General features: G+C 38.5%; 1 protein-coding gene across 3 annotated transcripts in view; it reads right to left on the bottom strand.

Annotated features, from left to right (window-relative positions):
* Positions 1-2,249: 2,249 nt before the first annotated feature.
* The window catches only part of CCT6B (chaperonin containing TCP1 subunit 6B), a 37,079-nt gene continuing 23,256 nt past the window's right edge, over positions 2,250-16,072 (bottom strand). For all 3 annotated transcript variants that reach the window (XM_043964512.1, XM_043964514.1, XM_043964515.1), the window contains 6 exons: positions 13,364-13,460; positions 12,925-13,072; positions 11,225-11,358; positions 4,314-4,416; positions 3,158-3,230; positions 2,250-2,381 (listed from right to left, as the gene is read on the bottom strand). In XM_043964512.1, coding sequence (XP_043820447.1) covers positions 2,309-2,381; positions 3,158-3,230; positions 4,314-4,416; positions 11,225-11,358; positions 12,925-13,072; positions 13,364-13,460 — 628 coding nt within the window. In that variant the 3' untranslated portion in view covers positions 2,250-2,308. The remainder of the gene's footprint in view (positions 2,382-3,157; positions 3,231-4,313; positions 4,417-11,224; positions 11,359-12,924; positions 13,073-13,363; positions 13,461-16,072) is intronic.

Genomic DNA, 16,072 nt, shown 5'->3' with positions numbered 1-16,072 from the left:
TACCTGGTCAGAAAAGTGTGTTATCCTGCATGGCAGTGAGAAGTCCATCCAACCTGAATCCCAAGTTCAGTCATGTCCAACTCTTCATAACCTCATCTGGGTTTTCTTGGCAAAGATACTGGAGTGGTTTGCCACTTCCTTCCCCAGCTCATTTTACAGATGAGGAAACTGAGACAAATGGGGTTAAGTGATTTTCCCAAGGACACACAGTTAGCAAATTTCTGAGCCCAGATTTTAACCCAGGAAGCTGAGTTCACACTATCTACTGTGCCACCTAGCTGCCCTCAAATATTCATACCCTGAACTTTTGTGTCTTAGACAATGGAAAAATGATATCAATGAGTTGACCCTTAGTTCCCTAGACCAACTAGGTCCCAAGGACACTTAAATTGACACTTTAGAGAAAAACTAGCCCATGTGACAGATACACTCCATTCTACTTGGACCATGCATGTAAATTTCTAGCTCTACAACAGGACCTAAGGCCCTGGCTCCCAATCAAATGTATGGTAAATGCTGCTCCTACATAGTCTCTTCATGCCTTTATCATCCTGTGCTATTATTATTCCTAAAAATCCTCCAGAGGATCTACCCAACATGCTGTAGATTTTCCTCTTGTTCTTTTTACTCTCTCAGGGGGTACCAATGTACCACTCAAGCTGTTGTCTCATTCTTGCTACACGATCAGCCCATTTCCTTTTCCCACAGTTCCTATTCATCTTGTTCATTCTGAATGTGGAAAGGCGAGAACCAGATGCAAGATATATTGAATTTGTCACTATAGTCAAGAGAGGATCTCTCCCGTGTCCATGTATACATCTGAGCTGGGAAAATAGGCATAGCTAACCAAATAGTAAAACCTTCAGCCTACATCCCTACGTCCCTTATGCACACAGAGCAGAGTCTGATTGAAGCTCCATTTGTGCAAGTTTGTTATTTCAGTCAAATACTAGTGCATGCCCTTGAAAAGAAGTTACCACAGGGATGTTTAGTAGAAAGTGGCAAGCACAAAGAAAAACAGCTAGAACATCTAGAAACTGTGTTTGCATAGGAGGGCAAAATAATCCCTTCCAGGTTTTAGTGCCTAACATCTGGGAATGCACTTACCATAATTATTCATTTACTGAGTGGCAACTTTTGAACACTAAACTACTTGAACCCAATGAAATAGTTATTTGAACTAACATAGTACTGGTTACTGGTACAATGTATAACTTTAGACTAGTTTTCTATCCCTAACTAGTAATGACATAACCAGGACATGTTATAACATGGTTTAACAAATTAGTTTAAAACAGGCTTTATCTATCTCTTCAGTCTACAACTTTTTCCTGCTAATTAGAAGGCTAATGTTGGCCCATTATCTCAACATAAGGAAGAACTTCTGTCAATTAAAGCTAACTAAAAAGGCTGTAGGGGGCAGCTATTTGGCTCAGTGGCTAAAGCACCAGCCTTGGATTCAGGAAGACCTGAGTTCAAATCCAGCCTCAGACACCATGTGACCCTGTGCAAATCATTTAACCCTCATTGCCCTGCCAAAAAAAAAAAAATCTGTGGGCTGTCTTAGGAGGTTCCAAGTGGAAGAGTCTCAATGAGTGTGACCTGAAGGATTCTTGCTTCAGCTAGTGATTGTACCAAGCAAATTATGAGATTCTGTTAAACTCTGATATTCTATGATTCTATTTCTATATTTAGAAGAGAAAGTGAAGGCACCATGTTACAGAACAACTGTTGCTATTAAAATGGAAGTAAAAGAAATCCAGTCCCAAGTAAGGAGCCATGTCACTACCAACAGGAGTCCTACATGATATTAATGATTATGGTATGTAAACTCGCCCAGTTAAGAACAGTAATGATGATGACAATAGCAAACACTTATCTCATTTGATCTTTACAAGAAATCTGAAGTACTTACTAGAGGTATTATTATCCCCCATTTTACAGATGAGTAAACTGAGGGTCAGAGGTCACATGGCTAGTAAATGTCAGAGGTGGTATTCAAGCCTAGGTTTCTCCTTGATTCCAAGTACAGACCTTTCCACTACACCACACTGTAATCACCATACTGGGCACTGGAGATTCAATTGGAGATTTTAGTGCAACAATTAAGATTGTTATCACAATTTCTTTAACATAATCACTTTTCATTCTATGAATTTTCATGAAAAATATTTTGAGACTAGCTTAAATCCACTGAAGGCAAAAAAACTGCATTTATTTGTAGAAATTCAGAATGTATTAGAATATATGGGCAACTGCTGCACAGATGTACTGAAACTCAACTTCCAAGGCTGGTTTGGAATTCAATTCATCCTTTGAGAGAAGACATACCAGCTCGCATAATTTCATCAACCAAGAGAATGTTTGTAGCAATCACTGTGCTAAAGAAACAGATGACAGATTTAGTAATGCACACCAACCCATCCTTCCTCCCCCTACCAATCTTCAGCTACATTGGGAACTACATTCTTCACTTTTCGTTAGTATAAGTTTTCATGAGTCAAAGCTAATGCAAACTATTGAAAATAGAAATACTGTCCCTATTTTCTTATTTATGGGCTTGAACTTAGAGCCCTGCAATTTGTTTGATATTCTCTCTCTCAATTTCAATCCCCACCCCCACTTCCCCCTCGTTATTTTCAATTGCATCCAACTCTTTGTGACCCCATTTGGGGTTTTCTTGGCAAAGATACTGAAGCAATTTGTCATTTCCTTCCATTTTCCTATACACACACATATACACATGTGTGCACATACACACATAAATAGTGAACATATAGGTATATGTACATATATATCCATGAATGATTTAACAATGCTATTATTTTAAAGATTCTTACATTAGATTTCAAGTTCCTTGAGGGTAGGGACTTTCTTTGCATCCCAAATGCTTAGCACAATGACCAGCACAAAGTAAGTGCTTAATAAATGCTTCTTATTGAATGAATAGGGAAACCAATTTTTCCTCATAGATGAAAATAAAATTACCAGAAAAAATGGCAAAATCTAATGATCAAACTTTTTCAAAAATGCCACATTTTCTATTTCTGAATCTAACTGAAAAAGTTTAAAAGAATTTTAATTGTTTTTAAGAAAAAAGCTATCAAATAGGATGATGAAAGTTTTTTTCTCCTTCTTCATAGAATTTCATCCTTACCAAGAGTGAAGGAGTTGCTTCTTCACACAGTAGTTGTCCCAAATTCCTGATTCTGCTGGTAGTATTGGTGCACCTAGAAAGTAAAATAAAGTCTCTTCATACTATTGCCATGCATTTATGTTCTGGCTCTCTTCCAAAAGGTTAAAACCAAGTAATAACCAAGTATTCTCCCATATAAATTCTGCTACACTGGGGGGAGGAGGGAGGGGGGAAGGGAATCCTAATCCAAGGGCAAAACAAAAATATTAGAGATAAATAGAAGAAAATAAAAACCTACTTCTGATAACTTTAAATGTGAATGGGTTAAACAATCCAATAAAACTAAAAAGAATAATAGATTGGATAAGGAAACAAAATCCCCCAAATCTTTTGCTGACAAGAAATGCACCAAATAAGGATAAGAGGCTTAAAGAAAATATACTATGTATAAAGTGAATCCAAAAAAATAGGAGTTCCAATCCTGATACAAGACAAATAAAAAACAAAAATTTACAATATTAAAAGATGTTTTAAAAAAGGAAACTACATTAAGCTGAAAGCATAGACAACAAGCTGATATCAATATTAAACTTATATGCTTCAAATGCCTATAATCTAAAGGCCCAAAAGAAAAGGTAATTCAATACAAAAAGACATACAGTAAATACAATAGCAGCAGGAGACAAAGTTCTGGACAAATCCAGCAGAAAGATAAACAAAAGAGAAAATACATATTTGAACAAATTGCTAGAAAACTAGAGCTTAAAGACATATGACATTTTCTAAATGGGATTGCTAAAGAATATACAAATTTCTCAGCACCCCATGGAACATTTACAAAAACAAACTATGTATTAAGACACAAAGATATTGCAAATAAATGTTAAAGGCAGAAATAGTAAGCACATCCTTTACAGATCACAATGTAATAAAAACAACAATAAATTCAGGGAGCAGAAACAAAGGACATAGATTCAAATGGAGTCTTAACAATGAAATCCTAACTAATGAGTTAATCAAAGTGCAAGTCATAGGAGCAATTAAAAATCATGTGAAATAAAATGATAATGATTAAACAACATAGGAAAATTTCTAGGAGACAATTTACTACAATGCCTTAAAATGAATTTCTTTAGTAAGCATCTAATAATTTTGTTCATAATCACATTTTTATTACCTGTGCTCAAATCTAGGCCAAAAAGTTTTCCTGTTTCTGCATGTTCTGCCTGAATTTTTACTAGTGTTTCCTGGAGATCAAAGCCAGAATTTTGAGCAAGAACCTTTAATAGAGAGAGAAAAGGTTTTGTATAAATATGCATGTCTACTGGTGAAATTAAAAATAAGTCATTGTTCTCTAGCTGTGAAAGATATATACACAAAATACTATCATAATACATCTATTTTTAGAAACTCAATTCCTCAATTCAAGAGGCAATTTATGCTTCAAGCTGAATGAGATAAACTCCAAGTTTCCATTCAGCTCTAATCACAATTAAGTGTCTACTATGTACCAAGAGGATACAGCTAAGGAAACAAAAACAAAAAGAAAAAGGGTCTAAATCATCAAGGAGTTTTATATTCTGGGAGAAACAAGATATAGCAGTGTCATGAAAACACAGAGAGGAGAAAAAATCCAGAAGACAACATGTATCTATGTAAATATATATAAATTAAGTACAAGTGTGAGGATGAAGATGTGTGGTGAAGATGAAGATTCACATAGAAAGTGGTTCTTGAGTGAGATTTGAAAGAAACTAAGGGTTCTATGAGGCAGAGATGAAGTGAGAATGCATGGTAGGCCTGAGAGACAACCAGTGCAAACCACAAAAATGGGAAATAGAATGACATGAGTGAGGAACAGCAAGAAGAATGATTTGGGTAGACTACAGATTGTAATGTTAATTCTAAAGGCTAGAAAAATAGTTTGATCAAATTATGAAGAGTTTTAAAACCCAAACAAGAAAAGTATTTATTTTATTCTTTAAACAATGAGAACCACTGAGGTTTCTTGAAGAAGAGAGTGACATGGTCAAATCTACACTTTGGAAATATTAAATTATCAGCTATGTGGAAGTTGGATAAGAGAAGAAAGAGACTTGAGGTAAGAAGAGCAATTAGGAGGTTATTATAATAGTTGACAAGAGAGGTAACAAAGGCCTGAACTAGGGTGGTGGCTTCTGACTACTCAGTCAGAAGACAGGCATGAGAGCTGAAGGGAGAAATAACAAGATTTGGCAACTGACTGCATTTGTGGGTGTGACATGAGACTGGAGCTAAGGAATAAATGGCATAGATGATAATTAACCTATGGAAGTTGATGCAACCCTCAAATTAAATAAGAGGACAGACAGAGCTTTGAGGCACTCCAACAGTTAGTGGGTATGATATGATGAATGATTCAACAAAGGAGATGGAGGAGCAGTCATTCAAGAAGAAACAAGAGACAGCTATGGAGAGAGAGTGGGGAGAGGGAGGAGAGAGGAGATAGGGGAGGGGGGAAGAGAGAGAGAGAGAGAGAGAGAGAGAGAGAGAGAGAGAGAGAGAGAGAGAGAGAGAGAGTCAGAGACAAAAGAAGGGGAAGGGAAAAAGAGAAAGGGGAAGGGAAAGGGGAAGAGGAGGAGAGGAGAGGAGAGGAGAGGAGAGGAGAGGAGAGGAGAGGAGAGGAGAGGAGAGGAGAGGAGAGGAGAGGAGAGGAGAGGAGAGGAGAGGAGAGGAGAGGAGAGGAGAGGAGAGGAGAGGAGAGGAGAGGAAACCCAGAGAAGAGAAACAATTCAGGAGGAGAGAGAAATCAACAATGCCAAAGGCAGCATAGAGGTTAAGAAGGATGAAGAATGAGAAAAAGCTTAGATTTATCAATTAATAAGCATAATGAGTATTTCCATATACATTAATAGAACAAAAGCGAATTGTACATAAAAGTGCAAATCTCCGTTACATAAAGTTGCTTTTCTTTTTAAGTATATGATAAATTCCTACTTATATACATACTTGGGGTCTTTCTGTTTTCTTCTCTTTGGAGGTGGGAAATGGTAGAATCCTATTCCTAACTCCTTCCCCCCCTCCCACCTTTCCTTCCTCCCCTCAAAATTGGAAATGAAATAGAACCATTGTAACAAATACACATAATCAAACACAATAAGCTCCCCTATTGTCCGTGTACAAAAATATGTCCCATCCTACATCCTGAGATCATCACTTCTCTTTCAGAAACTGAGTAAGAGTCTGTTTTCCAAGGACCAGCCTCAGTATGGACAAAGGGCCTTATCACCAGTAGGCTTACCACCTGGTGATGACATCTTGGGCCATGGCAAACTATGAAGCAAACTAAAATGCCAAATGTCTCCCAATCCTGTGCAGCCTCCTTCCAATTTCGCAGTGCTAGTGGTATAGTGGCAAAAGAAGGGGAGGAAGGTACAGAGGACACTAAGAATCTGTTTGGGGGCTATCTATAACTCTGAATGTTGATACTCTAAATGTGAGGTCTTTGTCCAATGACCAACAAGTAGACATATCACCAATGGAGCTGAATCATCAATCTTGACATTCTCACTTTCAACAAAACCAAAAGAAAAAAGAAAGTTGTAGCTAAGGAAGGTTGGCTCACAGATATTCCTTTGAGGGACAAAGAAAGGGAATGGGGAATTGGGTTTTATTATATATTCGAAGGCAATTAGAAATGTTATTCCACAGAATATTTGACCATATTGAATTATAATCCTCTAGGCAAATGACTGCAAAAAGACCACCATGAAAATAATCATAGCTTCTGAATCAACATTAGCTGCAGGGGATGAAGAGGTAGAGAATTTCTCCAGAAGAGTGGATAAAACCCTCCAAATTCAATCGCTAAGGACTCTGATACTAGGTGACTTTAATAAAAAGGTGGGAAAAGGTCAAAATGGTGAGAAATATTTGGGAAAGCTTGGCTCAGAAAGAAGGGATAGGAGAAACCAAAGACCCACAGAAACCTCACACCTTTGCATTATGAACATTTTCTTCAGAAAAAAGATCTGTAGGCTCTGGACATGTTGAGCACCAATTAATATCACAAAAAATGAAATTGATTCTATCTTAGCAGACAGAATATAACTCATTGATACAAAAGTTATCCCTAAATTATCCTTCTGTATACAGTCAGACCACTGACTTAGATCTGAGCAAATATGAAAATAAGTAAAAAGCAAGAAGAATGAGAAACAGATGTCTTACAACTGAAACAACTCAATAATAAAATATTAAAATAACTGGTCATGAAAATGGTAAATGAACAACTAAAATTACATCAACAATTATAATACTTTGACACAGTACTTGAGTCTATGTAAATTAATTGCCACACTAAGAAGAGCAAAAGAGCCCAGAAAGCAGCTGAATTGGCAAACATTTGACTGACTTGCCAGTACAGAGATGACAGCAAGAAACAACACTGGAATAGAAAATAAATTCATCTCTAAAACCTAATGAAGAAGGACATGACTGCATCGGTGTATAAAGAATACTAATTTAGTAATGGCATATCTAGATTGGAGGGTAGAGAGAGTGGGGACAGGGAGACCAATTAGGAAGTTACTGCAACCTGGGCAGGTGATAATGAAAGTGATGCCTGATGAAATAGAAAGGAAAGAAGGAATGTAAGAAATGCTAGAGATAAAACTGACAGGAACTGAAAACTGCTTGAATATCAGAAGTGAAAGGAAGAAACAATCAATCCAAAAGCATTTATTAAGGGCCCACTGTGTGCTAGACACTAAGGATAAACAACCAAAAATGAAACCACCCAAGCACTCAAAAAGCATACACTCTATTGGGTGGAAAGAACATATATACCGATCAGTAATCACAAAGCATATACAAGATAAATACAAAGTAGTTTGGGTGCTGTGATAGGACAGAAGAGGATTCATAGAAGGTGGTATTTGAGTTGAGCTTTGAAGGTACGTCAGGATTTAAACAAATGGAGGTGAGGACGGAGGGCATTCCAGGAATGAGGGACAGCCTATGCAAAGGCATGGAGATAGGAGATGGAACGTATATACTAAGAATGGCAAGAAGACCTGTTCAGCTATTCCCAAAAGTACATAAAGGTGAGTGTGTGTATGTATATGTGTGTATTTGTGTGTGTGTGTGTGTGTGTGTGTGTGTGTGTGTGTGTGTGTGTGTGTATGGTGGGGGGAAATTGGATAAATGCTGGTGTTACTGACATAAAGAGTGAAGTCAGGAGGAAAAACATTTAGAAGGAAAGATAATAAATTTGTTTTCTGACAGGCTATCTGAGGTAGCAATAAGACAGCCAAGCACCAAAGTTCTGCCAGTGCAGACCTGCTGATGCTTGTCCTTAAAGAAGAGACAATAAAAGACAGCCCCTCTCCATTCTCTGCAGAGGTGGGAGACTATGGGTAGAGAATGCAGCACACACTATCAGACTCAAGATATTGGTTAGTTTTGCTGAACTGTTTTTCCTCCTCTTTTCTGTTGATGTTACAAGGAATGGCTTGCAGGATAAGGGATAGGAATGGGGCCTATCTGAAAATAAACATAATGAAAAACCAAAAGCCACCTACAAAAATTCAGAATTTAAAAAAAATACAAGCGTGGAACTCTGAAGGGAGGAGAGGGCTCGAGATAGGGGTAGTGGTACTTCTCTGCATAAAAGCAGCAGTCCAGTTCTTGGGAATGAATGAGACTATGTTTGCCTAATGAGAGAAGACAAAGGAAAATCTTTGAAAAATATTCACCGCAGAGGGACAAAGAAGAGGATGAGGAGTCATAGAAAGGTATTAGGCTACCTCTTAAATGACAACAAGAGAAGAAAGTAGAAGAAACACAGAGGTGTTTCAGGAATCAAAAAAGGGAATTAAGGCTTCTCATGTCAAATGATCTAAATATCAGTTAAGTTAGAAAACTTAGTCATCTATTGGTAAGCTTAGGGTGCAGGAATGCAGTTGGAGACGACTCAATGATAGAATAAAAGATTTGGAATCGTCATTGTGAGGAATGAGATAGGGAGTCTGGAAGAGCAGAGCAGAAAGCTGGTCCAGGAGCTACAAGGGTCAAACAGAGGTTGTGCGCCATCCATGTGTAGAGAGGGACATCAGCTCAGTTTCACGATTTCTCAAAACACCCAGCAATCCAGAAACAGGACCAGAAAAATAACCTGATGATGGAACTTATCCAAGAAGGTGAACAGGCCAGGAATAGGATAAGCTTGGAGGAACAAGGAATTCTAAGATCATGGCTAGTCAATACAATTTAAGAGAATGGGTATAGGTTACAATGAGTGTGAAGAAATTTAGTGTGACAGCAATGGAAAGATAGAAAGCCATGGTCAGAAATTGAAAATTTCAATCAACAGGATCTTATAGAAGTCTTAATTCCTAGACAGTGAAGTCTAAGGTGTGATCACACTAATATGTTGCTGAAGTGGGTTAGAAAAGGTCACTGGAGTTAAAGAATTGTGTGCTCAGGTTGTTAAGAAGAATCATCAGTATACATTATTGAAGTCTATGAGGATGTTGACAGAAAATGGAAGGAAAAGAAGGAAGGAAATAAGCATTTATTAAAAGCCTACTGCATGCCAGGAACTGCTCTAAGAGTTTTATAAATATCTCATTTGAGGGGGTAGAAAGGAACAATAACAAAACTGTTTCAATTATATAGCACTTTAAGGTTCTCAAAGCACTCTCCTCATAACAATACTGTAAGCTAAGTAATGAGAGCATTATTACCTGTTTTATAGATGAGGAAACTGAGGCTTTGAGAGGTTAAATGATTTGCCCTTGGACACAGAGTTAGTAAGTGTCAGAGGCAGGATTTGAACCCAAGTCTCTTGACTCCAGATGCATGCTGCTAAGAGACAGATACTGAAGGGAGGTCTGGAGATGACAGCCATCAAGGGTGAGAAAAGGCAGGTAGAATGAACTGTACATACTTCCAAAGAGAAAAGGTAATTGAGAGACACTGATAAAAGGGATGGTCTGGAAGCAGCAGTGGGGAAAAGAAATGTGTCAGCCCCTCCTCTCAGCCCCAAGTCAGAGGAGAGTGTGGGGAGTGGGCTCCAGTGGGGAAGGTACAATAGATGCCCTGCCCTCAAGACTGAGTAGGATTTTTGTTTATTGAAATCATGTGGAATGAATGTGGAATAACCATAAATAACAGTTAAAAGGAACAGGATGTAGAGGAATCTGTCAACAATAGATTTTACTCCATATTTACGCACTCAGTACACACCCATTACTCCAAGTTCTGAAGGGGATATGCAAGAGTTCCTCTCCCCACTATGACTTTCCCTTTTTTGGCAAATAAGTGATTTTTTTCCTGTAATAAATAAATCTTAGCCATGTTAACAGACATGTATTATCTAGGAGACTATTATTTGTTGTTCCTACTGTTTAATGGAGGAAGGGAGTTCAATCTCTGACTCAGGGCTTTGCAAATAATGGATAGTTTTTGCAGTAGTTGGAATAAAGAGATGCTATTTTATTTGATTTCCTAGTAAAGTCTGAATTCAGGCTAAAATAGTATATTGGAAGGGGGCAGAGGTGGCCTATGTCTTCCAGTGGTGGTTGGAATCCAAATTGTTGCAAAGAAGCTTGCTTCTGTTTCCCAAAAGAAATCTGGCATCTCCTCTTTCTGCAGAAATGAAAATAGCATCTCAAGCCATAACTGTCCCTGACAAATCTGGACTAGTGACTAGGGGCAGAAGAGAGGAGGCTAAGCCCTTCAATGCTAAAGGGAAATTTAAGTTGAAGACTCCTTAGCCCTGGCCAACTGAAGATAAGAGTTCTATGGTTCTCAGTGCCCTTTCAAACTGAGCCCTTTACGAAGAGAACTGCCAATGACGTTATCTAAGAAGCCTCCCGGGGGAGAAATTATCCTCCCTCATGAAGCTCCTCAGAGTGTTCACAGCTATCACCACATGATTTCTCCCATTTTAGAGACAAAATATCTGCAAATGAAGAGGGAAACTGTGAGGAAATACAAGTAAATACATGTGGTATCCTTTTACTATGCCAGCTATTAGAGACAGCCTGTGATTACTTAAACATCTGTCTAACCACTTCTCCTCTGACCAGAAGGATAGATGGACACCTTGGGAATAATGAGCAATGCATCAGCAAAAGCCTGGACTCCAAGGCGGGCTCTCCCTTTGATACTGGATTTGTGTTTGACAAGAGCTTCAGATATGGCCACTTCAACTGCACCAGCACCTGGAACTACACAGTCTATTGGAAAGGAAAAGAAACGATTGACAAGACATACCAGGCAGAAAAAATGTAAAAGAAAGCAATTAGCGTAAGTCAAGTGTGTGCTATTTCCCCACAGATATCTGAATGGTATTTAAATACGCACAGAAATCTGACAAGTAAAAGTTTCACAGCTCAGTGATTACGAGGTTGCCTTATGAAGCTCTAAAGGGAGATGTGGTTAAATAAATAATTAAACGTGGTTCTGACGAGGAACTTTAAACAGAACCTCTCCCTCTCTCTCTCCTATTTCATTGTTTACTCCCTACTAACTGAGGCTGAAAGAAACGTCTAGATAGCTATTCTCCTCTGTCATCAGGTTTCAGAGGTGGCGTCTCTTAAGGACTGATTTATTCCCTTCTCTCCCACTCTCTTTCAAGGCTACTTTGCATTATGATGTCTAGATCAGAGCTTCTTAAACCCTTCCCACTTGAAACCCTTTAACCCAAGAAATTTTTACAACCCCAGGTATATAGGTATTTAAATAGGTGTACATAACCTTTCACTCTTGCCAAATTATGGGGCTGTAACCCATAGTTTAAGAAACTTTGGTCCAGAGAGCAGATAAGCTACCTGCTGGTCAATCTTTATCCAACTCTTGATTTTAGAGGCAGACTTGTTGAAAAGTGGCTGTGGCGACAGTGTGTTGTAGTGAAAACAACATTGTGTGTGGAGTCAGAAAACCAGGGCAAGAGGCCTGGGTCTGAGACTGCTCCAGAACGCTGCCCATGTCATGGTTTCTCTACACTTCAGCTTGCCTCGCTTCCCTCCTCTAGAAAATGGAGATCATAATAATAAGTCTGGCCTCCCTTACAGGGTGGTTATAAGGACAAAGGATTCTGAAAAACTATAAAGAAGTATAAGGCAATTTTAAATGAAAATATGTTCATGTGCCTTTCATAATTACACACTAATTTAAAAGCAAGGCTATCATGAAAATAGAAAGTACTTACTTTAGATTGCTGTCTGGCCATATAAGCCACTGATAAAATAAGCATAGTAATAGGCCTCACTTCATAGTGTGCCAAAAACAGGATACCATGGTATCACAGTGTAACCGTAGAATTCTTAGCGTTAGGGAGAGGGAGCAGACCTGTGATTTTTTTGGTATATGGAATGCCCAGATAAAGAAATACCTTCTGGGGCGGCTAGGTGGCGCAATGGATAAAGTACTGGCCCTGGATTCAGGAGGACCTGAGTTCAAATCCGGCCTCAGACAATTGACACTTACTAGCTGTGTGACCCTGGGCAAGTCACTTAACCCCCATTGCCCTACAAAAAAAAAAAAAAAAAAAAAAGAAATACCTTCTACCAATGCAGGTCAGCACTTTCTCTGAACTTAAGATCTGAAATAATTAAAAAGCCTAAAGTACTAAGAAGTCAAATGACTTGCCTAGGGTCTCATAGACAGGACTTAAACCCCATTCTTCCTAGGTTTGAGAGAAGCTCTCTATGTCTACTATATCTCACTGTCTCTCACTAGGTTTATTATTACTTTGAAAATTGCCTTCAAGGAGTTCATGAACAAAACAAAAAGTAGCTTACGATCATCCAAAGCATTTTTGACAGCACGCAGTCCATCTCTGATCGCATCCTTGATTTGTGTGAGAGTGTGTTTATTTGGGCCTTTCACCAACAGGGTTACAGAACGAGGGTTGTCACATTTCTCGATAAAGGTGAACTTTTCTTCCCCCTAAAGCACACCCAAGATGTCACATATGTTCTTCCATATGGTTATGAAATATATTCACTTTCCCTAAAACTTATAAAAATTCATTGCAAGCACAAAGTTTATGTGGCTCTTCTTGTTAGACATAAATAAAAGTATTAAAAGTAGCCTTTGGTTCTTATACATGAACACAACTGAAATTTACATGAATAAGTTATAAAAGTTGATGTCTGTATTGTGCAGATTCCAAATTGCACAACTTGACAGCTTCATGATCAGTATTAAATAATTTACAGAAATAAAAAAAATACTTACTAATGTATACTCATAAACAAGCCCAGCATGGCCCAAGCACTCTGGAGTGAGGTCATCAAGGGAATTCATTGCAATCCCACCACAAGCAAGAGTCAGCCTGAAATGGATTTTACCAAAGTTTTAGTTAGTTCTAGGAAACTGCCAAAAATGTTCTAGTAATCTTAAAAGTGGAAAGTCACCTTGCTAATAAGACAGCATTGCCACAATGCTTTAAAATTCAGTTCTGGGGCAGCTAGGTGGCGCAGTGATAGAGCACCGGCCCTGGAGTCAGGAGTACCTGAGTTCAAATCCGGCCTCAGACACTTAACACTTACTAGCTGTGTGACCTTGGGCAAGTCACTTAACCCCAATTGCTTCACAAAAAAAGAAAAAAAAATTCAGTTTTAAGAAGTTAGAGCAAAGGTGGCAAAGAAGCTGGAAGAAGTACACCTGGCTCCACCCTTCCCCACTAACAATTCCTCCAAACAGACCTAGAAAATGTACCAGACCAAATCCCAATTGGGAAATCCAAGGAAAATATCATGATGAGGGGCAGCTAGGTGGCGCAGTGGATAGAGCACAGGCCCTGGAGTCAGGAGTACCTGAGTTCAAATCCAGCCTCAGATACTTAACACTTACTAGCTGTGTGACCCTAGGCAAGTCACTTAACCCCAACTGACTCCAGCCCAGGTCCATATTAGAAAATAGCCAGAAAAGTCTGCAGTCCCTAGGGATGGAGTCTGGTCAGGAACCTTACCACAGAGCACTCCAGTTCAAGGAGAGACTATGCACCCAGGCAAGAAGAGGTCCCATATCCAGCACAGAAGGGATGCAAACGCAAGCTCTGTTGCTTATCACCCAGTTCCTGCTTATAGATCCAGAGATGACTGAAGAAGGTATTTGCACCTACAGGTGGCGTTTCAGGGTAAAGATTGGTAGTGGGCCCTAGGCCGTATAATGAACAAGGAGCAAATCCAGAAGGATACAATATCTGTGTCTAGGACCCCAGGAGCAGAGCAGGGTCTCAGTTCCGGTCTCCAGACCAGTTTGTAGTATACAGTGGAATAACCAGAACATGAATCCTAGACAAAAATGGAGCCTTTAGTTCTGTCACTCTGAGCCTGTAGAAATATTATAGCAGCTCATAGGCCTGGTGCTCAGACCCAAATCCACATCAGGGACTTGCAGATCTTAAATCAGGAAGGGCAGCAAACAAATTTTACCCTGGAGTAGGCTATTCTGGGAGCACTGAAAGCTTATAGGTTTCCAGCCTGAGCTATTCCTGAGATCCTGAAATAAAATAACACTCAATAACCCAAGAAAGCAATAGAAGGACCTGTACTGACTTTCCCTCCAGAAGTACATGGCCCTAATATAAAGCCCAAAGTTAGGCCAGAAGAAGGAGGGGGAAAATGACACGAAAAAGAGCTATTATGATGAGAAAGAAACTCAAAACAAAAATGAAGAACAGAATGACTCCAGAACATCTATAAGCAAAGATTCATGGGAAAATACAACTTAGGCACAAACTCAACTAGAATTCCTGAAAGAAATAAAATAAGAGTTTTTAAAAGAGTTGAAAATGTTTTTTTAATAAATGAAATGAAAGGACAAAAGGGAAAAACTGGGGAAAAAATAAGAATTATAGAAGAAAAAATTAGAAAGGGAATTAACAGTTTAGCAAAGGAGACACAAAGCTTTGCCCAAGCAATAAACTCCCTGAAAATTAGAATGAACCAAAAAGAAAGCAATGACTCCATACACAACAAGAAATATTAAAACAAAGTCAAAGGGCTAAAAAAAAATAGGAGAAAATGTAAGGTATTTCAAAGCAAAAATAACATACCTGGAAAACAAATAAAGAGAGATAATTTAAGAATCAGTGGACTACCTGAAAGCCATGACCATAAAAAGAGCCTAAACATCATATTTCAAGAAATTATCAAAGATGAATGCCCATCTGTCTTAAAACCAGAGGGCGAAGTGGAAATAGAAAGACCACACCAGACTCCACCTCCTGACGGAAACCCCAAAATGAAAATGTCTAGTCAAAATTCAGAATGCCTGGGTCAAAGAAAAAATAGTGCAGAGTCAGAAAGAAAGAAATCAAGTAGTAAGGAACTATAGCCAGGATCACACACAATTTAGCAGCCACTCCTTTAAAGAAGCAAAGAGCTTGTGATATGATATTCCAGAAGGCTTACAACCAAGAATACTATGATTCTACAGGGGGAAATGCACTTTTAATAAAACTGATGATTCTAAGCATTCCTGGTAAAAAAGATCAGAGCTGAGTAGAAACTTAAAAGTTCAAACATAGGAGTCAAGAGAAACATAAAAAAGTAAATATGAATTAACAATCATAAGAGATTAAAGAAGCATAAACTTTTTACATTCTAATATGGGAAAATGAGACCTCTGTCTCTTCTGAACTCTATCACCAATGGGAGTCATAGAGGGAATCTAATTAAATAGAAGGGTTGGGAGTGGTTATTTTATATCTTTATCTTAAAAGAAGAATGGAAAGGGAGGGAGAGATGAATACACTATGGGGAGAAAAGGAGAGGAAAGTTGGGAGAAATTATCTCACATAATCAGGGTGTACAGGTAGACATCTATACAAAGGAGGAGGAGTCAGTGACACTTGGACTTCACTCTCCTCTGAAATGATGAAAAAAGAGGAGGCTATACATACATAGCTGGGTACAGAAATACATTTCATTCCATAGG

The sequence above is a fragment of the Dromiciops gliroides genome, chromosome 4, assembly GCF_019393635.1.
Source record: "Dromiciops gliroides isolate mDroGli1 chromosome 4, mDroGli1.pri, whole genome shotgun sequence".
NCBI classification, from domain to species: Eukaryota; Metazoa; Chordata; class Mammalia; order Microbiotheria; family Microbiotheriidae; genus Dromiciops; species Dromiciops gliroides.
The sequence above is the reverse complement of the archived record's forward strand: the minus strand, read 5'-3'. Positions and strand labels throughout refer to the sequence as shown.